Raw genomic sequence first — 23,688 nt, 5'->3', positions numbered from 1 at the left:
AAGGCAGAATATGTTAGCAATCGGCCTGATCTTTGAGCACAATGGTGCATCTTAGTTGTAAAAGCAGAACCTATGTTTTGTATTAGATTTATTTCTACCCTTAAAATCAGACATGTTGGCTGTATCTGTATAAAAAAAAGTGGAAGTTGCAGTGATCAACTTTATATTTGCTTTACTGACTCATTTAAAATTGGTGGAATATTACGCATTAAACAATATCTGTTTATCAATATGCTGTGTTGGTGTTTAAGTTCCTAGCAAGTCCTGGCAAAAGTACTCACACCCTATGTTTCTCAATTTAGTCATGTTACACCCACAACTGTCAAAGTATTTTATTTGATAGATCACTTTAAATTTTAATCTGCCAGGTGTGTGAATAATTTTGGGCTTAACTGTTTGTATGTGCAATGAGGAAACACTTAGACACCCAAACATTGTTCAACCTGCAGCTTTTCAGTCTTGGTGAACTTTGGTTGGATCAACAGAATTCCGAGATTCTCTCTTTCCAACGTGTCCCTCATACCAAGGTATAAGGGGCGCATTGTATTTCACCCTGGGAGGCAACTACCCGAGAGGTCTGGAGGGAGGGATGCCCGCCTGAGCCCAGCCCAGCCACTGCGGGCCCACCACTCTGGGATGTGGCCCGAGCACCCACACAGACAACACCCCACCAAGGGAGACTGTCTCCTGCTGGGTCTGATAGACCCCAAGGCCATCCCCACACCCTCAGTCAAGGCCAGACCAGCATAGGCTCTGCGGCAGGAGCCAGTGGACCGTGCAGTGCCTAAGCATAGCCCCTCCCTCCTTGATGTTTGTGGATGCCTGTGGTGATGTGAAGTGCTGTGATGCCTGCAGATGTGTATGTCTAAAGTGCATTAGGTTGTGGCTGGAGTGTACAAGACCCCACTGCTTGACAGCAGAATCTCCCCCAACACCAAATCTTTAAGCACTGCAGGCTTCTACAGTTATGATCAGTGTCATGATTCAATGATAAAGAGGTAACAATGGCTTCCACTGGGGGAGTTCCACAGCCAAGAACACACCTCAGTGCTTAGAAAATAAAAGGACAGTCAAATAATTTGAAAATAATATATTGTTCCGCATGATAAACTGTGGCCAAAAAAAAAGTTGCCAACCAAAAAAAAAAGTCACTCACTCTAATATTTCGTTGGACAGCCTTTAGCTTTGACTACGGTGCGCATTTTCTGTGGCATTGTTTCGATAAGCTTCTGCAATGTCACAAGATTTATTTCCACCTAGTGTTGCATTCATTTTTCACCCAGATCTTCCATTGATGATGGTAGAGTCTGTGCAAAGCCTTCTCCAGCACATCCCAAAGATTCTCAATGGGGTTAAGATCTGGACTCTGTGGTGGCCAATCCATGTGGGAGAATGATGTCTCATGCTCCCTGAACCTCTCTTTCACAATTCGAGTCCGATTAATCCTGGCATTGTCATCTTGGAATATGCCCGTGCCAATTGGGAAGAAAAAATCCATTGATGGAGTAACCTGGTCATACAGTATTTCAGGTAGTCAGCTGACCTCATTCTTTGAACGCATATTGTTGCTGAACCCAGACCTGACCACCTGAAGCAACCCCAGATCATAGCACTGCCCCTACAGGCTGGTTCAGTAGGCACTAGGCATGATTGGTGCATCACTTCACCTGGCTATGTTACTGAAAAGTACACAGTACTAATGAATACGTGATGCATTTAGTGGCAACTGCAGCTATAGAGTATATCTGTGTATCTGTGAACACCTGAATCCAAACACATGCGGTGCGGGTGTATATGTGTATATGTAAACATGCTTGTTTCCCCCCCCCCCCGTCTACTTTTAAAACTAGGCATGAAAGTTTTCTTTTTCATAAAGCCTATAGTTAGAGTGGCTTAGGTTAAGTTAACCTATCTCTGTAGTTATGCTGCTATAGGCTTAGGTTGCTGGAGGACATAATGACCACCTTCCCTCATCTGTCTACATTGTTGTGATTATGAATATATTATTTAATACTTTAATATTTTATTAAATAATATTTTGGTCTGTTAAGGGTTATCATGTGAATACCAGCCCAGTAAGGCGATGGTATTAGGACAAAATTGAAAGGGATGAGCCAAGCTCCGCCATTATTGAACAGCAAAACTCTGCACACACACAGAATGAATTCACACAATTTCTTAAGATGCAAGAATTTATTAACAAAAGAATTTGTCAACTCAAAGTCAAACATATTTCAATCAACAAACTCTTTACTTTGCTAAAACAATCCAACCAAACTACCAAGCAGAATTAAAGAATAACGAAGACTAATGGGCTATGTACAATATAAACAAGTTGATTAAAGATGATTGAAACCCATGATCGAAAGAGTGATGCAACATTACCATGCAATGTTTATGTTTGAGAACCAAGGATTATCTTGAAGAATCTAGAAATGAAGTTAAGTTAATCTTGGAACTAACTTAGGCAATAATCAGCAAACGTTTAGACAACCATTCACAATGCAAGATCATTATTACAAACATTATTTTAATAAAATATTTTAAAGAATAATTTGCTGAATAAAACCGACCTTCAGGATGACCAATTCTCAATGGTGTTTAATTAGCTGCCTTTATTTATTAAAATAATATTTTAAAGAAAAATTAAGGAAATAGTAAAATTATGTTTAAAGAAATATTATTTTGAATAAGAACTAAATCTTTCTGGAGAAATGGGTCTTAATGGTGTTTACTTCGTTTTCAAGTTTAGTAAAATAATATTTAGGGAAATATTATTTTACTAGATTGAAAACAAACAACCTTTTTGGGTAAATGATCTTTTGTAGGCAAGCATGAGTTCTTAGCTGTTAGCGGTTAAAGCTAACAAAAGAGGCTTATAGCTTATAATCAGAATCAAAAACATACCTTTAAAATACCATTAATAAAAGGGTTAAAATGCATAAGCGTGGACGGCGCGTTATGGCCGATCTTCTGTGTTTAAAATCACCCTTTAAATAAAGTTTGTCTTAACTTTAATAAAAACACAAACACAGAACACAAACTGAGCACATGTGCTGAGCAGATAATCTGCTAGCACTAAGATGACTGAGTTTTCAACACAAACAAAACCAAACGTCATAAAACCAAAAATGTTTCGATTATTTAATTTTAAACTACTTCTCTCTGCCCAAAACTACCTCTTACATGAACCAGGCTGAAGAAAAGTTGTCGGGGGCGACAAAGTTGAAGAAAGCATCCACATTGAACAAAGGGTTAGCTTGCAGCTAACCTCCGTAGCTGTTGGGTGGGGCGTCTCGTTCTGTCGGCCGTCCAAACTGCACGTTACTGCTGTAGCCACGGTGATACGGTCCCGTTGTCCTTCCTTCAGACCGGGAAAACAGCTTCACTCGGCGTTGTAGAGACAGGGTCTTTGCTGGGAACTCTCTGGAACACAGTTTGCTTCTGCAGACCTCAGAGAGAAAAGTCAAGCCACGCTTGTGGCTTAATTACCCCGTTCATGAATGAAAACCAGACACACAAACAGCAATTCATTCCTACTTAACTTAGTGCATATGATCGTATGACACTCTTGGATCCATTTTGAAGAGTTTATGTCTGTTTGCCAACAAAGAGACATTAGCGCGCTGTGTCCCTCCGTCCAGTTCCTCTGGGGACCTGCGTGGAAGAGATCTGTTTGTTGCAAAAGCGGGGTTTTTATTTGGACAGTGACGTCATGGGAAGTCCGCTGTTACCCCTTTTCCTGGCTGTGCTGGAAGTAGATTAATGCGATTTATTTTGAATGTTCCAAAAAAAGTTCTTACTGGCCCATCATGTTGTACCCATGGCTGGGGTCCCAACAACATTCTCCCACTGCTCTCCAATTTCGCATTATTTGCTGTTATTTTAACTTTTAACTTTGTTATCTGTGTTTTTTCTCTTTCTATAAGCTGCCCCCAGTTGGTCATGGCAGATGGCCACTCACACTGAGCCTGGTTCTGCAATAGGTTTCTTCCTGTGTAAAGGGGAATTTTCCATTCCACTGTCGCTACATGCATGGTTGCTACTTGGGACTGCTGCTAGGTCAGCAACATAATGCAAGTGACTACCCACTGTCGCTACATGCTCATCCAGGTGGAGTGAATGCTGACTTTTTGCAATATGCTGGGTTTGCTTAGACAGAAAACGTTTTAACCAATTTGAATAATAAACTGAATTCGACTGCATTGTTTGATACCAAGGATTAAAATGACTTTCTTTTTCACATTGTAAAGTGCCGTGAGATGCCGTGTTGTGAATTGGCGCTATATAAGAATTAGTAGCCCAAATCCTCAATAATTTCATGTATGGTGTCCCTTGAAGCACTGAATCCAGCTTCAGTCCATACCTTATTGAATTGCCCCCAAATTCTTGAATGAGCTTTACTTCACAGCCCTCTCTCAAGGCTATAATTTGTTACCAGTCCACCTTTTTATACTGTAGTTTTCCCCCAACTCCGCTTTTCATAAATATGCCAGCTTCTTAAACAATGACCTCATCTCTTTGCCTTCCTTGCAGAAGTTGTCAATGACTAGGCAACTGTCAGGTGAACATTCATCCCCATTATTATGTAGACCTCAACATGCTCATTACATAATTATTCTGTATTAAGAAATTTTCTTTTTGGACTTATATCAAAATTTTCTGAGAAACAGATATTTTTTTTTGGGGGGGGGGGGGGGGTATATCTAATTCATAACTAAAATGAAGCTTACTGTTTTAAACTGAATTACTGTACTAACTTTTCAAATGCCTAATTTATGGAGATGTACTCATATGAAGGGATTATGCGGGGTGTTGCAGGTTTTTTTTCATCCTCAAACCACTTTTACACAACAGTGTCAGAACTTCACGAACCCATTAACCACGTGTCCGAATTTTACAGGGAGGATTGACTCCCTTCACACATAGGCCAAAATGCTGAGGCGTGCATGGGAGCCGAAGTACACTGTTTTCCTAAAGGACCCAGTTGCAGGTGCGCAGATTGTGAAAACCAGGAATCGAGCCATCGACCTCCGGAATTTAAGCAAGGGTACACATTGTTTTAAGTATCTCGAAGAGGTTTAAATATATTTAATGTAAATTATAGTGAGATATATGTGTGTGTGTGTGTGTGTGATTGAACTCTTGAGCTTTTGTTAAAATTAGACGTAATTCAGATTACGGATGTGACGTTCAAGCAACGGTTATTACGTCACGAGTGTGCGACAGACAGCCACCTAGCTACGCAGTTGTTTGTTTTATCGGATTTGTTGGAATTTTCCACTACGGAGATTGTTTACAATAAAGTCGAGAAGTAAACTTTGGAATAACGCAAAATATACTTGAACAAAACCGGAATCAAGCTTTCTGAGATATAGTTGTCAACTCTCTAGTGTTAAGTGTCGCAGTTCGCCCGTTTTTGTTTCGGACTTTGAGGAGCGGATGGGGTTAACTCTAAAGTAGCTGTTAGCATTTTGTGCTCAGATTACCTGCTGACGCCTTGAGCTGGTTTAGCATTTCGTAGTTGAGATGGAGTTACTTGGAGTTGGCGGAGGAACAGGTGGAGTAGTAGTGAGCGGCGGTAACGTTCCAGCTTTTCTTACTAAACTGTGGACCCTCGTGGAAGACCCGGAGACCGACCCTCTTATCTGCTGGAGTCCGGTACTCACTTCACCTTACCTAGCCTAGCCTAGCTTAGTCTATTAGAGCTAACTGTACGCAGATTCCTCAATGTTGTCAAACAACAGACCTCAGATTTTTGAGACTTTATTTAAGTAACAGAAAAATCCTAAATATTCTAGACTTTATTTTGTGTTTTGATTCTAATTATCTTAACTTTGCAACGTGGGACAAACGAATCAAGCAGGTTATATCATTAGCTTTCAGATAATGAGATCTGACTCTTGTCCAGTAATTGGAGTTACAGTTTGGATTGACAGGTGTGAAAGAGATTGTTACTGCCTATATATATAGTGTGTATATATATATATATATATATATATATATATGTGTGTGTGTGTGTGTATAAAGGTCCATAGGTGTAGCTGTTAGAGCTAGACGGTTGAGGTGATCAAAATGTATTCAATTTTTTAGAAAACTTAATTGTGTGTATTTTTGGTTTCATACTAAAATTGATTTAATCTGAAATAGCAGTAATTTAATTTAAAATGATTCAAAGAACATCTGCACTGATAAAAAATGAAGATGGTTATGATTATATAAAGGTGATATTTTGGGGAAATGTATTAACAGCAAATCACAATAAAACCTGTGAAAATCTGTGACTGAAATTCAGAATTTTACATTATGCCCTTTACAAACAGTCAGATCTTTTGTTTTGGTATGGTATCAGGGGTGTTGGGTCTAACGTTTTGTTTTTTCTCTTTGTGGTTCATTATCTACTAAAGTAATAAATATTTAGACACATGGCATTTATAAACATTCATGTCATTAATGTAACCATAATTTGCTGAAAAGGGGAACTCTTTGTTTATTTCTATTTAAGTTGGTACCTATCTCCAGTAGTCAGTGGGTGAGAGGCAGGGAGCACCCTGGGCTGGTTGCTGGTCCATCACAGTGAGACAAAGGACAGACAATAACGTCATACCTACAGTGACTTTCATATTCATTCACTCCAAGTATTGACCTGAATGGAATAAATCTCTACCAGTTTTACACATCTAGGGACTAAATTTATTTCTGCTTTGCAAAATTCCCCAAACTTAGTCATATTGGATGGATAGCATCTGTGAACGTTGATTTTCACATATTGCCTCTAGCATTAAGATAATATATCCATCTCACAAGAAGAGACCATTTACAATATCAGGTCGTTGAGAAGAGGCAAGATGTTTGGAAAACTTAAGATTTCTATTTTTATCGTCTCTGTGGTCGTAATGCCTCTATGAAAATGCTCCTTTTGTGTTTAGCCGACTAGAATAAAGGGGTTATTACACTTATACTGTGAAGAATCTTTTAAAGAATCGTTTAGTGTAAAATTATCCTGTTCAGGTTTGATCGCTCCACGTCTCAGACTTGAAGCTACACTATGAATAGTTGTATTTAAACCTGCATTACTCCTTCCATCCGCAGTAAGATTGTGATGATAAGGTGAATGTTAACTCAAAATCCTTGGAAAAAATATTTTGAGAATCAGTAGTGATTCTTTCTTTGACATCTTTCATTTTCTTCCAATAATTTCCCACTCAGCACACTGAGCTGGTCCAACATAACCAATGAGGGCTTGTTGTGGAATTCAATACAGATGTTACATTGTACCCTCGAGCTACACTTCATTCTCTTTCTCTTTATTATGCCTTTTTGTGTTCATTTCTTCCTTCCTTGCATCCTTTGTTCCACTTCATTTCCATCTTTCTGTCCTCACTCTTGCATGCCCCCTTTCTTCCCATCTCTGTGCCCTTGCTTCTATTCCTCTTTTTGTCTTTCATTGGTTCCTTCCTTCTGGCCTTCCTATCTTTCTGTCCTGCCCACATTTCTTCATTGCGTTCTTTTTCTTTCCATCCTTTCCTTGTGTCCTTCCTTCCACTACTACTTCTATCCTTTCCTTGTGTAGATTTTTCTTTCCTTTCTCCTCTTTTTCTTCTCTTCCTTGTTACATTGTCTTATTCTGTCCTCTCTTCCTTCCCTCCTTCTTTGTGACCTTTTTTCTCCATTTGTTCCTTCTACCTTCCATGTGTCCTTGCCGCATACCAGTTTCCGCTTTTTGCAGGGACCACATGCAGGCACTCATTTCTCTACACACATTTTCCATAAACATATAGTGAATGTTTATATTTTATAGTTTTGAATGAATATAAATTTATATTGTGTAGAAACCCTGGTGTGCAATTTTGCAATCGTAAAAGATGACTTGAATGCAATATTAGGATACTGTTCTCTAAGTGTCAGGCATTCTCTTTTTGCATACCTTTACCCAGTTGGATAGACTAACTGCCCTAATTTCCCACAGTGGTGTTTATATTTTGTAGCTGAGAAAGCTCTCAGGGAGGGGTGGGTGCGTTTTATAATGGTAGAGAAAGAAAAGCGTCAATATTGTCATTGCAATATTCAGCAATAGTATTGCAATTATATTTTTCCCTAATATCTTCAATCCCTAGTGTGTCGTGAGAACCTTTTTCATAGCAGCGTTGCACAACTTCCACTGCTAAGACTGAAAAATGAGACTTACATTTCTGGATTTATACATTTGTTTTAATTGGTTTCGAATTCTGATTGAGTCCCACACAGTGAACTACAACACACCCTGCGTCTCTTTAAAAAAGCTAAAGCCTCTAAGCGTATCCTCTTGTATTTCCCACAAATTCTCTAATTAATTGTATAATCTTTCTGTAGAGCTTCTTTATAATCTTTCCCACAGGACTACAGATGAACATTAGCCATAGTGGCTAAATCTGACATATTTACATGACAGTCTAATGGGCTCATGTTAATTAATATGTACTGTCCCTTTATTAAATAAACATAACATAGCTTCATGTTCTGTTTCTTGTTTGTTGTCAATTTTCGATAAACTGTTCAACAGAAGACATTCTAACTTCATCCTAAGAGGTTTTTTTTTTCTGTCCCTATAACATATAACCAGAGTTAATGGGATAATTTATGAAAGTCAATAGTATGTACTTTATAAATAAAAACTATAAAATTCAAATGTGAAATAAAACAAAATGTAGCATGAAATCCTAAACAAATGAATAACATTATTAAACAGTATGGATGGTAGTGCAAATGTACAGGACGTAGTGCATTACATAGCTGAATATCCATATTTTATAGCTCCATAATACTTGATTTACAGAGAATGTACAGATATGAAGTGTTGTAAATGTTCTTGTTACCTAGAGGAAAAGCACTTGTACAGCAAGACGGTTGACTGGTACGATTGGAGAGCAAGTTTGCTTGGATGAGGGTATGTGCATGTTCTACAAATCAGCAGCAGTTAAAGGTGCTCTGATGGAACAAATTCAAGGTTTTCTAATTGCAGTGGAGATTGTCATTTAAGAATAAATGTATTTTAGTCTCGTTAGTATCTCTCTAGTTATCAGAAAATTTAAATTGAAGAAAATGACAGTTGATAGAAGATGCTGCTGGTTCTCTGACACTTGAGCTCTGATAGATTTTACAATTAGGCCAGTTTTCTTTTAAGGGTTCAGAATAAAAATGGGTCAGAACACAGGTTCAGAACATAGAGCAAAGAAAAGATTCTACCTAGGGAGAAATTTGATCTACAGCCACAACAGTCCAGTGGACTTTAGATCACCACGGCCTGTTAACAGAACCTTGTAAACTGATCTAATTTAGCTGCGGCTCTGCTTTTATCTGTCACAGATGGTTTAATTTGGGCACGCTGATCATGCACCAGACATTTCTAAAGAAATAGGTTCCTCAAAGGACATTGGTGTCAAAAATGCATGTTTATGTTTGGATTTCAGCTTTTACTAAAAATACTTCTGCTTTTTGTCATTCTTCTGTTAGTTTAAGATCTGTGCAGTGTACAGTTGTTCAAGTTATTATATGCTCTGCAGGAATGTTTATTGACCACAAATTGCTGCTAAATATTTTCTGTTCTTATGTGAAATATATTGATGCTTGTGTTGCTCATAATAATAATAACTTAATTTGTCTGTGTTTTTCCTTTGTTTTTCAGAGTGGAACCAGCTTCCATGTGTTCGATCAGGGACGGTTCTCCAAAGAGGTTCTGCCAAAGTTCTTTAAACACAACAACATGGCTAGCTTCATACGACAGCTCAACATGTGTAAGTATCAGTATATGTTTTTATCACTTCTAAAAAAAGAATCCTGTTTAAAAGGTACTTTTATCGCAGCCACGAATGTTTCAGTAACTCTGAAGAAATGGTGTAGGTTGAAATGCAACTCTGTGTTCACGTTGCTCCTCAGATGGTTTCCGTAAGGTGGTGCACATCGAGCAGGGTGGCTTGGTGAAACCAGAGAAAGATGACACGGAGTTCCAACATCCATTTTTCGTCAGAGGGCAAGAGCAGCTGCTGGAGAACATCAAACGGAAAGTCACCAATGTAAGTAGCTATAGATACACCAGGAAACACTGCTTTAGAGATCATTAACATCCTGACCACTGAGCTGTACTAAGCTGTAAGGTTTTATTTTCACCACACTGTAAAACCTTGTTTTACAGTGTAACTATAATTAGTTAAAAACAATCTCGGATGTACAATAATAAATTACATTCTTTACCAAGTCAGTGTTTGTTTAGACTAAGCTAAAGTCAAAATCCTACCATTATATCCTTAACAGAAGTTTTGGCTCTTTGCTGCTTCTTTGGAGCATTCAGGTGTCTGTTAACACAACGCAGACAGAAAAGACATCAGTGCTGACCTAAAAGAAACAATTGTTTGTTAAAAAACTTGGTAGTGTAATAGGAAAAAAACAGCAAACAAGTGGACTGTTTGAAAGGCTTGCCGGGAGATACAAACCAGTGTGTGAAAAAGATCGACAACGTTAATGATGTTTTCAGGTTCCCCAAATTCACTACAACATTTCAGGAACTTTGACAAACTTCGTAGTCTGGGATGAATAAAGTACAGTAAAGTACTGACCGACTTACCTGTTTTTAGGAGAGATTACACTAAAGAATACATGTTTGTCTTTCACGGACAATAGTAAATATAAACAAACACATTATATTGGCTCAAAACCCCTGATCCAGTTTGCTGTAAGGTAGAACAGCATCCATTTTTAATACCTTGAATCTTTCCTTTTAAAAACACCTCTTGGCCATACGATAGTATAATTTACCTAAACGTGCCTATTATGTTGCTTAGTAACTGCTTATCATTCACCATATTGTAGTTTAGGGTTCCTGCAGTGGAAATGCACCTTTATTCTTGTTTGCTCGTGAGCCTCTGCCACATCTGTATATTTATTGTTCAGAGGATACCTAACATTGACGTTTCATTTCAAAGTTGAGTTTCCTCTACGTCCTTCCTCTCTTTTGTGTCTAACAGCTGTTGCTTTTATATTGCATGAGTTTTATATGCTGCAACATTCTTATATCGGTATAATTGGGTTTTGCAATAAGCACTGCTTTTAAAGACAGTTTAGTTTTAGTTTTTTTTAGTGGCACAGTGTTAGAGCAGAGCTTTTATGGAGGCGAACAATCTGGGGTTTGACTCCCAGCGCCATACCTTTTATTGCATGTCTTCTTCCCCCTTTTCTCTCTTCCTCCTTATTGCCAGATTACTGTCTAATAAAGGCCACAAGCGGCACAAAATCCAAAGACAGTAAAGATGGAATGAAAGGAAACTCTGTTGGTGCTGCCTTGAGAAATACTTTCTAAATCCTTGTTGGATATTTTTGTTATCTTTTTTGTTCCTTGGGAGACATGTGAGCACATCATTACTGCAGCCCCTTAAAGTCCTTGTATAGTAGTTCCATTATAGTTGTATAACTGACATATAACAAAACGTAGTTGAAGTCTTTCTTTCTGCTCTCGGTGGAGGAGGACGCTTTTTCTCTGTCTCCCGCACTCCTCCCATATCTGCCCTGCTTCAGCTCTGTGTCTTGTCTTCTTTTTGGAGACTCTTTTTGCCCAAATTCTTAGTTATGGATTTGGTCAGCTGGTCTCTCAATGCAATTGATCAAATTTTCTCGACGAGAAGACAGGGTGAAGGAGAGCCCACTTGTCCAGATGGGACATTTTTCTCTGGATACAAAATGGACTCCTGGCAGAAGTGGAGGATTGTGTGTTTGTCGATCATGTCAGTCGAGGATGTTGAAGATATATATATAATTAGATGTTTGATATCAGGATTTCTGCTTTTTGGAGTCAGCGGTTACCTGGCGGTTCGCAGCCGAGTGTGAAGCGGCTGGGATGAGGATCAGCTCCTCCAAGTCCGAGGCCATGGTACTCGACCGGAAAAGGGTGGCTTGTCCTCTTCAGGTTGGAGGGGAGTTCCTGCCTCAAGTGGAGGAGTTTAAGTATCTCGGGGTCTTGTTCACGAGTGAGGGAAGAATGGAGCGGGAGATCGACAGACGGATCGGTGCGGCTGCCACAGTAATGGGGGCGCTGTGCCGGTCCATTGTGGTGAAGAGAGAGCTGAGCCAAAAAGCCAAGCTCTCAATATACCGGTCGGTCTACGTTCCTACCCTCACCTATGGCCATGAACTTTGGGTCATGACCGAAAGAACGAGATCACGGATACAAGCGGCTGAAATGAGCTTCCTCCGTAGGGTGGCCAGGCACTCCCTTAGAGATAGGGTGAGGAGCTCGGAGTAGAGCCGCTGCTCCTCCACATTGAGAGGAGCCAGTTGAGGTGGCTCGGGCATCTATACCGGATGCCTCCTGGACGCCTTCCTCGGGAGGTGTTCCAGACACGTCCCACCGGGAGGAGGCCCAGGGGACGACCCAGGACACGCTGGAGGGACTATGTCTCTCGGCTGGCCTGGGAACGCCTTGGGCTCCCCCTGGAGGAACTGGAGGAGGTGTCTGGAGAGAGGGACGTCTGGGCGTCTCTGCTGAGTCTGCTGCCCCCGCGACCCGGTCCTGGATAAGCGGAAGACGACGAACGAACGAACGGTTACCTGGCATATCGAGAAATGTGGAGAATGTCAGCAGCTGTTCTGGCCATTGTAAGGCTGCCTGGCATGTGTGATAGGATCTTCAGGGCGATCAACACTCAGACTGAGATGTTACGTGAGCTGAATCGCAGACTGGATGTGATCCTTAGGATCGCAGGCAGGTTGCGGTTCCTGGACTCAGTGATGAAATGCAATAAATCTTGGAGAAAGTTGTTCGCTCGGATCTGGCAGAAAGACCAGGAATTTGGCTGTTTGGATTCGCCTTTGAGAAGCACCAGCGAGACTCTCAAGGCTGACGGAAAATTAAGAATCAGCCTAACCCAAATAATGATTGTTTTTCTGAATCTGGCTCCCCTGCACGGCCTTGATGGCTGGTTATCTTCAACTTCTCCTGGAAGTTATGTAAACATGACGCTCTGCTCCCCTCCCTTCCCTGAGGACATCTGTGGACCTGCTCAGAACTTTGTGGCCATTTGAAGAACCTTCCAACGAACCATCAAGGACAATGGCCTCTGTGACATTGCTTCATGGACTCACTTGCACCCCTCACACCACCTTCACCGTTCCCAGCATGATGTTGTTTTGTCAACTGTTGCTTCTTTGTTCTGAGGTTTTTTGCAATCTCAAACTGTATCCTGCTAAGGATAAAGTGTGAAATATGATTTTTTTCCCTCTACTTACCTAATGTGGCCTCTTTTCTCATCTAACAAGAGCAGCGCCTGTGAGTGGGCAGCAAAGCCTCGGTGACTCGTCCCCCCCTTGTCTTGTGTCATGATGTATGTTTGGATGGGTTGTACTGGAATTATAATTTCCCCTCGGGGATCAATAAAGTATTTTTGAAGTCTATTCAGTGATCCTACACCACAGCAATCACAACATGTCTTAATCAGGAATCACAATCAGTTCAACAAATACACCTGTCTACACACCACCCACAAATGTGTGGTAATATTGATTAAACCACTTCGAAACCACTAGTGTGGAGAAAACGGACCACGGTCTGTCAGTTGTCTCTTGTCTCCATGGTAACAGACTGTCATATGTTATTGGTGCAGGTGTCGTCAGTCCGTCAAGAAGAAATGAAGATCTCATCAGATGAAGTCAGCAAAATCCTGAGCGACGTCCAGCTGATGAAAGGAAAACAGGAAACAATCGACTCCAGGATCATCGCCATGAAACAGTAAGAATCAGAAGATTCTGGACGTGTTTACTTGCTACACTCTAACCTATAAAATCATTTTGTCCCACACAAACTGGTAATTTTTGTTTGAGTTTTAATTAAACCAGGTTTGAGAAGCTAACTGGCACACTAGGCATCTTGTTTAGCCAGTATTGAGATAAAGCCAGAGAGCGTGCTTATGTTTTGATGTTTTTTTGATTCACTCCAGCTAACTCGCACTTATATGTCATTAACCTCTGACTTGCATAAAAATAATCATGTACAATACAAGGCTCCAAGTCTAACAAATTAGGCTGTAACCTTCTCACAGTCTTCTTGTCAAAATGGTTTTAATTTAGCATGAAAACAATTTGTGTTGTTCTCTGTACAGCTCTCCTTCCTTTAATCAGCACTATCTGTCTTTCTGTTTCAGTGAGAATGAGGCTTTATGGAGGGAGGTTGCCAGTCTGAGACAGAAACATGCTCAGCAACAGAAAGTTGTCAACAAGGTATTAAAACACCCACACCTGACAAGGATGAGCTGTTAGCAAGAGTCAATAGACCTCGTTCTCTTTCATCCTTAACCAGGCCCTGTCCCAATTCCCACACTACACCCTACACCCCTCTATGAAGTGTGTACTTTGTACAAGTGCATGTAGGGGTTGAAGTGCGCAGGTTACAAGCGTGCAAAATTGGAGAATTGGAACAGCTGGGGTTGACTTGCACCTCTGCACCGTAACTGCAACATCAAAAAGGGCGGGAACCAACGCTGTTTTCGTAGTCTTGCTACAAAAAAAAATATTTTAAACTGCAACAAGCAATTGTTTTGAGGAGAAGAAAGTGCAGGAAGCAAAGGAGGCTTTTACACCAGACTCTCGCTGCGCCAGTGTTTGTTTGAAAGGTAACTTCAGTGTTATGGCCTGACTGCCCAGACTCACTCTGAACCCAGTGGTATCTTACAATGCTGAGCTTGGAAAACCAGTAAAAAATATATGTTTGTCGGCTTGCTGTCTAAAGTTCAAGCAGTTTTTATTATTCTGATTTGATGGTTGATTACATTGCCGGTTGTGATTGGTTTTTGCTCAGAACGTCATCTGCAACAGTGAATTGTGGGTAATACAGGTCCTTCTCAAAATATTAGCATATTGTGATAAAGTTTATTATTTTCCATAATGTCATGATGAAAATTTAACATTCATATATTTTAGATTCATTGCACATTAACTGAAATATTTCAGGTCTTTTATTGTCTTAATACGGATGATTTTGGCATACAGCTCAGGAAAACCCAAAATTCCTATCTCACAAAATTAGCATATCATTAAAAGGGTCTCTAAACGAGCTATGAACCTAATCATCTGAATCAACGAGTTAACTCTAAACACCTGCAAAAGATTCCTGAGGCCTTTAAAACTCCCAGCCTGGTTCATCACTCAAAACCCCAATCATGGGTAAGACTGCCGACCTGACTGCTGTCCAGAAGGCCACTATTGACACCCTCAAGCAAGAGGGTAAGACACAGAAAGAAATTTCTGAAGGAATAGGCTGTTCCCAGAGTGCTGTATCAAGGCACCTCAGTGGGAAGTCTGTGGGAAGGAAAAAGTGTGGCAGAAAACGCTGCACAACGAGAAGAGGTGACCGGACCCTGAGGAAGATTGTGGAGAAGGGCCGATTCCAGACCTTGGGGGACCTGCGGAAGCAGTGGACTGAGTCTGGAGTAGAAACATCCAGAGCCACCGTGCACAGGCGTGTGCAGGAAATGGGCTACAGGTGCTGCATTCCCCAGGTCAAGCCACTTTTGAACCAGAAACAGCGGCAGAAGCGCCTGACCTGGGCTACAGAGAAGCAGCACTGGACTGTTGCTCAGTGGTCCAAAGTACTTTTTTCGGATGAAAGCAAATTCTGCATGTCATTCGGAAATCAAGGTGCCAGAGTCTGGAGGAAGACTGGGGAGAAGGAAATGCCAAAATGCCAGAAGTCCAGTGTCAAGTACCCACAGTCAGTGATGGTCTGGGGTGCCGTGTCAGCTGCTGGTGTTGGTCCACTGTGTTTTATCAAGGGCAGGGTCAATGCAGCTAGCTATCAGAAGATTTTGGAGCACTTCATGCTTCCATCTGCTGAAAAGCTTTATGGAGATGAAGATTTCATTTTTCAGCACGACCTGGCACCTGCTCACAGTGCCAAAACCACTGGTAAATGGTTTACTGACCATGGTATCACTGTGCTTAATTGGCCTGCCAACTCTCCTGACCTGAACCCCATAGAGAATCTGTGGGATATTGTGAAGAGAACGTTGAGAGACTCAAGACCCAACACTCTGGATGAGCTAAAGGCCGCTATCGAAGCATCCTGGGCCTCCATAAGACCTCAGCAGTGCCACAGGCTGATTGCCTCCATGCCACGCCGCATTGAAGCAGTCACTTCTGCCAATGGATTCCTGACCAAGTATTGAGTGCATAACTGTACATGATTATTTGAAGGTTGACGTTTTTTGTATTAAAAACACGTTTCTTTTATTGGTCGGATGAAATATGCTAATTTTGTGAGATAGGAATTTTGGGTTTTCATGAGCTGTATGCCAAAATCATCCGTATTAAGACAATAAAAGACCTGAAATATTTCAGTTAGTGTGCAATGAATCTAAAATATATGAATGTTAAATTTTCATCATGACATTATGGAAAATAATGAACTTTATCACAATATGCTAATATTTTGAGAAGGACCTGTATACTTCGGCGAAGTCCGCTTCGATGCGCGTTTAGCCGAAGAGTGGATTGAGGGCACAAAGGGGGCGGGGCTAAGGACCATTCTGGAGAATTGGGTCACACTACGCACTCGAACCCATCAACTGGAACGCCCAATTCAGGCACACAAGGGTGGAAGTGCTGGTAATGGGATAGGTCTCCAGACTCCTTCTGGTTGACTGTGTGGATTTGAGTGGACCACAATATTTTGACAGAGAAATTAACAAATTTTTAATGAAAGATTAGAAAGACAAATGGCAACATTTAGATAATATTAACTTTAGAGATGCGAGTGTTGCTAGTATAAAGGTATACGTAGATTTAAAAAACTTTCCTTTTATTGTCCTTTTCTTGAGATGCTCAACACACTGGAGGAATGCCCAGAGTTTGTCCCAGCTTTTCTAAGCACTGACTTTCACCACATGTTGCTTTAACTGCTGGTCAGATGGCTGAAAGAAGGCTGCTACATCCTCATTTACAAAATAGACAAATTTAGCTGGTTGGAAATATTTCCGATCAAGACAAACGTAGTCAGTCAATGGTTTGAAAACCAGACAGCCATCCAATCTCTTCTCCTAGCAAAACTGTATGCAAGCTAACAGTAGCTATCTACCGGCAGGATGTCTGTTATGGCTGTTTTATGCTCACCATTTCTGTCCTCAGTGCCGTGACTGGTGCTCATCAAACAGGCAGAGAAGCAAGGTTGAGTCTGAAAGCATGTTGCTTTTTACAAGCACATGCATGGTTGAATATAAAGGTGTAACCACGGCTTGGTGCTGATGGGTGTCCATAAACCAGAGCAGGGCTTTGTTGCAGTGATCAGATGTGTTTTCATGCCAGAAACAGCAGAAGAGACATTTCTGTTCCTCCAGAGCACGTTTCTGATCAATGTTGTTATTCTGTTTTAGGGAACAAATACTTTGATTAATAAACGATAATTTTCCGGTGTCTTTGTTCTAGATAACATTAAATAACAGAGTTAAAGCAGCTTAACTCTACTCAAGAACTGCTCACAGCTCCTTTTTTCTTCGCTTTTTGGCACCACAACATTTTTTATCATGAGGTTTAAAATGTTCAAACTCTAAAGTTATTTTTTTTTCTTGCGGTCTCTTTTGTCAGCACTTTGTACAACGTATGGGTAATGTTTGTGAAGCTCTGATTAAACCTAAATCTAAAGTTTATCAAAAGTATTTGCTAGAAAGTTTTAGGGAGTCTCTTTTTAAAAGAGTATTTATATAAATATTTGTAGAACATTTGTTATAAAATTTTAACTAATCACAAAATCTTCACATGCTTAAAAAAGAGTTCATTAAACAAAGTATGTAAACAAAAAGTACGCTGGAAACGTCTGCACCCTGGGTAACAAAATAACTCTTTGTAAATATTTAATGGGGAAAATAAAGATCTGCAGTCTATTATAAAGCATCATCTGTCATGTCTCATTTCCACGTAAATATTGTGACCAGGGCAGAGCACACAGTCAGCATAACGCCTCGTTCGGATGGTTTAAATAGGATGCTGACCAAACTAATAATAAACTATCTCTTTGTTTTCAGCTGATCCAGTTTCTGGTGTCTCTTGTCCACACCAACAGAATCATGGGAGTCAAGAGGAAGATGCAAGTTTACCTCTAATGCAGCTCTATACCACAAACTTGAACAGAAATACTACTAGACTTTTTTATAAATACAACAAACTGTAAAATCTAGATTCAGTAAATGTCCTGAAATTATTTTAAATAATAGTTTAGATTATTACCACAGATATGAAACGTGATGTTATTTTTCCAGATAGTCTGTAAAGTGTAAAGAAGAATGTGATTGTATAAACTTCATAACGTGGCCTGTTTCGTTTCTCCACCGCTAGTCCTCTGATGCTCAATGATTCTAGCTCCGCCCACTCTGTGCCGAAGTACAGCCGGCCTTTGACGCTGGAGCACATTCAGGTAATGCATCGAATTTCTTATATACTGGTGGTGGAATGCACTTAAAAAATGATCTACTTAGTTACAGGCTTGGTAATTATTTATTTGCAGTTAATCTCATTTATATCAAATAGGGTTATTTAACAGAGCAACAGAACGTTTTTTAATTCACATAAAGTTTGGTTGAGAGTTGAGAAACTGGATAAACCGGTACCAGGACTGTTGTAGTTAAGGTTAGCTTGCAGAACCAGGATTTGCATTGTGGTGTTACATGTTTTTAATGCTTTATTTTTTTTTTCTGTAATTAGTTTATTAAATGAACAAATTTAAGTCCCAGCTCTAAGTTGAACTCATGGAAGTGTTAAAAGGAGTCCCTCATTGTTTGCTCCACACAACTCAGGCCTTGCTTTTAAGTTGTTGATTTATTTTAATTTTTATATATAGTTGAATGTGAATGGTACCTGTAATGTAAAATTTTGTAGCAACAACGTTTGCAGCAATCACTGCCGAAAAGCGAAAAAGCCACAGTGGGATGTCTGTATTTGCTAAAACGCTTCAGAGCAAGCCTCTCAAGTTGCCTCCGCTGCAGTTTTTAGATCTTTCTGCAAATCTTTAGTTGATTTAAAATCTGGGCTCATAGAGGCCCATTTAAAAAATAGTCCAAACATTTTATCTGAGAACCCATGTGGCGACCCTGGATTTTCTGACACTGGGCGACATGTTTCACTCTAGGAGGCCTTTGTCTTGAGATTTCAAGGTTCCCTGTGCCAGGTGCAGCAACCCTCCCCCCTTCGGCTTCATTTTTCCCTCTGGTAACATAAAGCTGATGTGACTGTCCAAAGATCCCCAGTTTGTCTCATCAGTCTGAAGGAGATTCTCACAGAAACTTTGGGGGATGTCAACATGCATTTTGGTGAATTCCAGTAAGGTTTTTTTGTGTTTTTCTGTCAAAAGTGGAGTTCTCCTGGCTTATTACTGGTACTGTTCAAAATGTTAAAAGCTTGATGTGTGGTGCAATCAGAAAAAAACTGGACCTTCAGCTTTAGGGGTTTGGCTGTTTTTGATTTTTTGATGACTCTGTTTTTATCAATAAGATTGTTAATCAGATCTCCCTGGGGTTGGATTTTCTCTTGTGCCTACTTGCCGGGAAGTTGACTACTCTTCCATGAACCTTAGATATATTTTTTGGAGATGGTTTTGTAGCCTTTACCTTTTAATATCTTTAATTTTCTGTTTGAGTTTCTCAGACACTTCTCGCCTTTGCTTTCTCTGATCTATGTTCAGTGTAATGCACACAGCAATATTATACTATATCAGAATGTTTGCTTGCTGATGGCTAATGATAAGCTTGAAAACACCTGTGATGCTAAATAAAGGTTATGCACCTAGAAACATTACTATAATATTTTGCTTTCAGGGTACCAACAGGTGTGTCCATGCAATTAGGTTCACATTAAATTGCTGTTAGCTGAAACTGAAACAGGAGAATGAGGCATTACCTTAAAGCTTTAATGGTGTGTATCAACTTGTCTGCAGCAGTTTAACTGTACAGGTGTCTTCATGTGACCTGTTGGTGATTTAAGGCAACAAAACGTGAAGCAATAACTTTGATCATTAATTGTCCTGCGTAACCATTACTTTGTCTATGTACTTGTCCTTTCAGAACGCAGCCGCCAATCTCCTCCCTGCAGACTCACCGCTGAATTCTGGACCGATCATCTCAGACATCACAGAGGAAGCCCCGTCCTCCCCAGAAGATGCAGGCACTGACTGGACTGACCTAGAGTGAGGACTAATGAGATCAACCTCCTTTATTCATTTTTTTTCCATTATTAAAGACTGGTCATGCAGATGTATGTGCGGCTTCCTTGTGTATCTGCAGAGAGAGCCATTTGGCTTTTATCAAAGAGGAGCCATCCAGTCCTGAGGTGGAGGAGTGTCCTGTTCTTGAGGTCGAGCAGGATTCACCCCCAGCAAATGTAGACACCCCTCTCTCCCCCACCACCTTCATCAACTCTATCCTTCAGGATGACATGCAGCCCCCACAGGTCACCTCCTCCACCACCACCACAGCTACCAGCACCAACAACGCAGCAGGTAGACATAGTGATACACAGAGGCTTGCAAAAGTATTCACACCCCTTCAACTGTTTCACATTTTTTTATTTTTAAATGTATTTTGTTAGGATTTTATCTCGGATAGCACTACAAAGTACAGAAAATTAGTGAAGTAAAAGTAAATTGAAATATGGTTTTCAAATTTGTTTGTAGTTAACAGTCTAAAAAATATGGAGAGCCTTTGTATTCAACCCTTTTTACTCTGAGACGCCTAAATCAAATCCAGTGAATCCAACTGCTGGAAGAGGTCACCTGTTTAGTACATGGAGTCCACCGTTGTCTGCGTAATTAGGTCTAAATCCAGCTTTTCTGTGGAGGTCAGAGGTTCGTTAAAGAACATTAGTGAACAAATGGCATCATGAAGACCAAAAAACACAGCAGACAGGGCAGGGAGAAAGTTGTGGAGAGGTTTAAACAAGGTTTAGTTTATAAAACATTATCTGAACCCTTGACAATTTCACAGAGCACTCTTCAGTCCATCAAATTAGAAATGGACTATGACACAGCTACCTAAACTGACAGATTAGGCAAGGAGAGCATTAATAAGAGAAGCAGCCAAGAGGCCTGTTGCAACTCTGGAGGAACTGAAGATTCACTGCTCAGGTGGGAGAATCCATCAACTGTACAGCTATTGGATATTCACTGCACACAAAGTCCTGTTTGCAGTTTGCCAATCATATGGAAGAATGTGCTCTGGTTAGATGTGACCAAAATTAAGTGTTTTGATCTACATGCAAATTGCTATGCTTGACAGAAAACTAATACAGCAATAAATCACCCTGAACGCATCATCTCTATGGTGTAACAGGGTGGTGGCAGCATCATGTTGTGGTGGTGCTTTTCTTCTGCTGGGACAGGGCAGCTAATAAGAATGAATAGAAAGATGGATGGAATATCCTGGAAGAAAACTCGTTAGAGGCCCCTATGTACATTAATACATAGCCAAAACTACAATAGAATGGTAGACCAAAGTCTATTTCCATGTTAGAATAGGACCATCAAAGTCCAGAGAAATCCAAATAAGAATCTGTAACAAGATCTGAAGATTACTTTTCAGGCACCTTTTTTCTGTATTATTGAGTTTGAGCTAGTTTGTAAAGAATTGGCAAACTAGCTCAAACTCTATATGTGCAGCAAAGCTGGTAGAGGCATACTTTAAAAGCTTTACACTTGTGAGTGTTCTATATATATATATAGAAAAGGGGATTTGTATTTGTAAAACAGTTTGAAAACCATGTAGGATTTTCCTGCTATAATTATCCAAATTATGTGCTAATATTCATTTTCCAATAAAATACATTGACGTTTGTGGTTCTAACAGGTTAAAATGCGAAAAGGTTCTAGAAGTATATACTTTTTGCATCGCGCTGCATTGGATCTTCTAAATAAATCTTGCTCACGCCTCTCTTGCTGCTTCAGTCTTTCTGCTACTTTATCCTGGGTCTCTTTGTTTTGCAGCCACCCCTATTGTTGTGATGAGCCCTGCCTCTACTGGGCCAGTTTAGTCAGCTTCAACCATCAAATCACCGGCCCCTGTTGCCAGCTCAAACTCTGCCTCGGTCCCGAGCCCCGCCACACGTCAGCGGAAATGTCAGACCATCGCCCGTCTTGACAGGTTACTGTGAAAATCAGTGGGACAGCAGGAAGAGCTGTTGGCCTCTTGCTTCTGTTAGTTTCTGCTAGGGAGCTGCCGGTTGATAACCTTTGGATTACCTAATACCATTCTCCTGATAAACCCACCAGTAGCCTTAACACAGGAACTTTATCTGCTTAAACAGCTGCCAACAGTAGCTTTTTTCTGCCAACCAACAACTGCAGCAGAAACATCTCAACAACTACCTTCCCAAATATACAGGTCCTTCTCAAAAAATTAGCATATTTTTTTTTTGTGCAGAAGCAAAGAAGAAATAATATGTACACAATACGTATCAAAAAGATAAACGGCAAATTTAAGTCCAGGTATAATTACTTTGTTTTTTCGGATTGTGGGGCTACCTTGCTATGACGATCTCACCCACATTTAGATGGTACTCAATAGTTTTTTGATTTTTTTTTTCTCCATGTCCTGTCTGGCAGAGTATTGTTGTCAGAGTCCCAAGAAGAAGCCCAACAGATTTACTTTCACAAGTGGAGCATTACGGTTATCGCTATAATGTTCTGCTTGATTTAAAAATCTGCTTTGGGATTATCTCAAATGCAATAGACTCTGAGACGGAAACAGGCAGAGAAGGAGATACGAATAAAGAAAGAAGGATAAAGGGAATACTAAATAACACCCTAGAAGACTGCTTGTACACCTGCAGAAACAGATATATAACAACAGTGTTACTGAAAATACATGGTACTAATAAATGCAAAATGTATTTACTGGCATATGCATCTCAAAATAGAGTATTTCTCTATGTGTGAGTGTGCTTGTGTCTATAAGGTTTCTCCATAAGAATATTAAATAGTGGGTTTGAGGAGCCACAGACCTGGCCCCAGGACCTGAGACACAAAGGAGATTGGAGCCATAAACATCCAAAGGCCCCCCAGAGCACAGGAACACTGGGAGGACCACTGCCGGGACACCTGCACCTTCCCCCAGAGGAGAGCCACAGTGCCTGGAACTGCACCAACAAGCCCACGGGCCCTGTCGCAGCCGGCTACGCTGGAGCAAATCCAGCCATGGACCCAGAGACCCGAGGGCGCACCAGCCCCTAGCAGAGGCCCGACAGAGCCAGAGGGTCCAGGGCCCGCCAAGCAGCCATCAGGTGTAAGGTTGCACACACCAAAGCACCCAGCCCCGGATACAGAGAACCACCAACACACCGGCGGGCAGACACAGCAGCCACCGGCAGGGGCCTTAGAATGATCCAGGACGGGGTGCAAATGCGTACACATAAAAACACTCACACCCACACCCCTAACATAAAGACACAACAATTCACACTCCCCATACACTCTGTATCCCCAGGTTCAGGTACCAATACCCCAGAAGGACAACCAGCCTCTGGACCCAGGAGGTCGTCCCCTTGGTAGCCACGACAGCTACCGAGCTACCAGTCCAGACTATGCCCGGATGATCACGGCCCCCAATGACCCCTGCTCCTATCCAGAAAGGGGTCCTCGAACAAAGTAGGAGTGGGCCACCCCATCCAAACGAGCCCGCCAACCATAGCTGCCCC

General features: G+C 40.8%; 1 protein-coding gene across 3 annotated transcripts in view; it reads left to right on the top strand.

Moving 5' to 3' along the window:
* The first annotated feature begins 5,199 nt into the window (after positions 1-5,199).
* Positions 5,200-23,688, top strand: part of LOC124879079 (heat shock factor protein 1-like) — a 20,230-nt gene continuing 1,741 nt past the window's right edge. Inside the window, exons 1-10 of one of the 3 annotated variants that reach the window (XR_007040948.1) lie at positions 5,200-5,661; positions 9,665-9,773; positions 9,916-10,052; positions 13,629-13,753; positions 14,166-14,241; positions 18,036-18,097; positions 18,346-18,424; positions 20,067-20,188; positions 20,286-20,500; positions 21,980-22,136. Coding sequence is in view for 2 of the 3 variants with exons in the window: in XM_047383388.1 (XP_047239344.1) it covers positions 5,530-5,661; positions 9,665-9,773; positions 9,916-10,052; positions 13,629-13,753; positions 14,166-14,241; positions 18,036-18,097; positions 18,346-18,424; positions 20,067-20,188; positions 20,286-20,500; positions 21,980-22,026 (1,104 nt within the window). In the remaining variant the exon portion in view is untranslated. Of the gene's footprint in view, positions 5,662-9,664; positions 9,774-9,915; positions 10,053-13,628; positions 13,754-14,165; positions 14,242-18,035; positions 18,098-18,345; positions 18,425-20,066; positions 20,189-20,285; positions 20,501-21,979; positions 23,677-23,688 lie in introns of those variants that run through there. The other 2 variants (XM_047383388.1, XM_047383387.1) reach the window with 2 other exon arrangements.

The sequence above is a fragment of the Girardinichthys multiradiatus genome, chromosome 13, assembly GCF_021462225.1.
Source record: "Girardinichthys multiradiatus isolate DD_20200921_A chromosome 13, DD_fGirMul_XY1, whole genome shotgun sequence".
NCBI lineage: Eukaryota > Metazoa > Chordata > Actinopteri > Cyprinodontiformes > Goodeidae > Girardinichthys > Girardinichthys multiradiatus.
The sequence above is the reverse complement of the archived record's forward strand: the minus strand, read 5'-3'. Positions and strand labels throughout refer to the sequence as shown.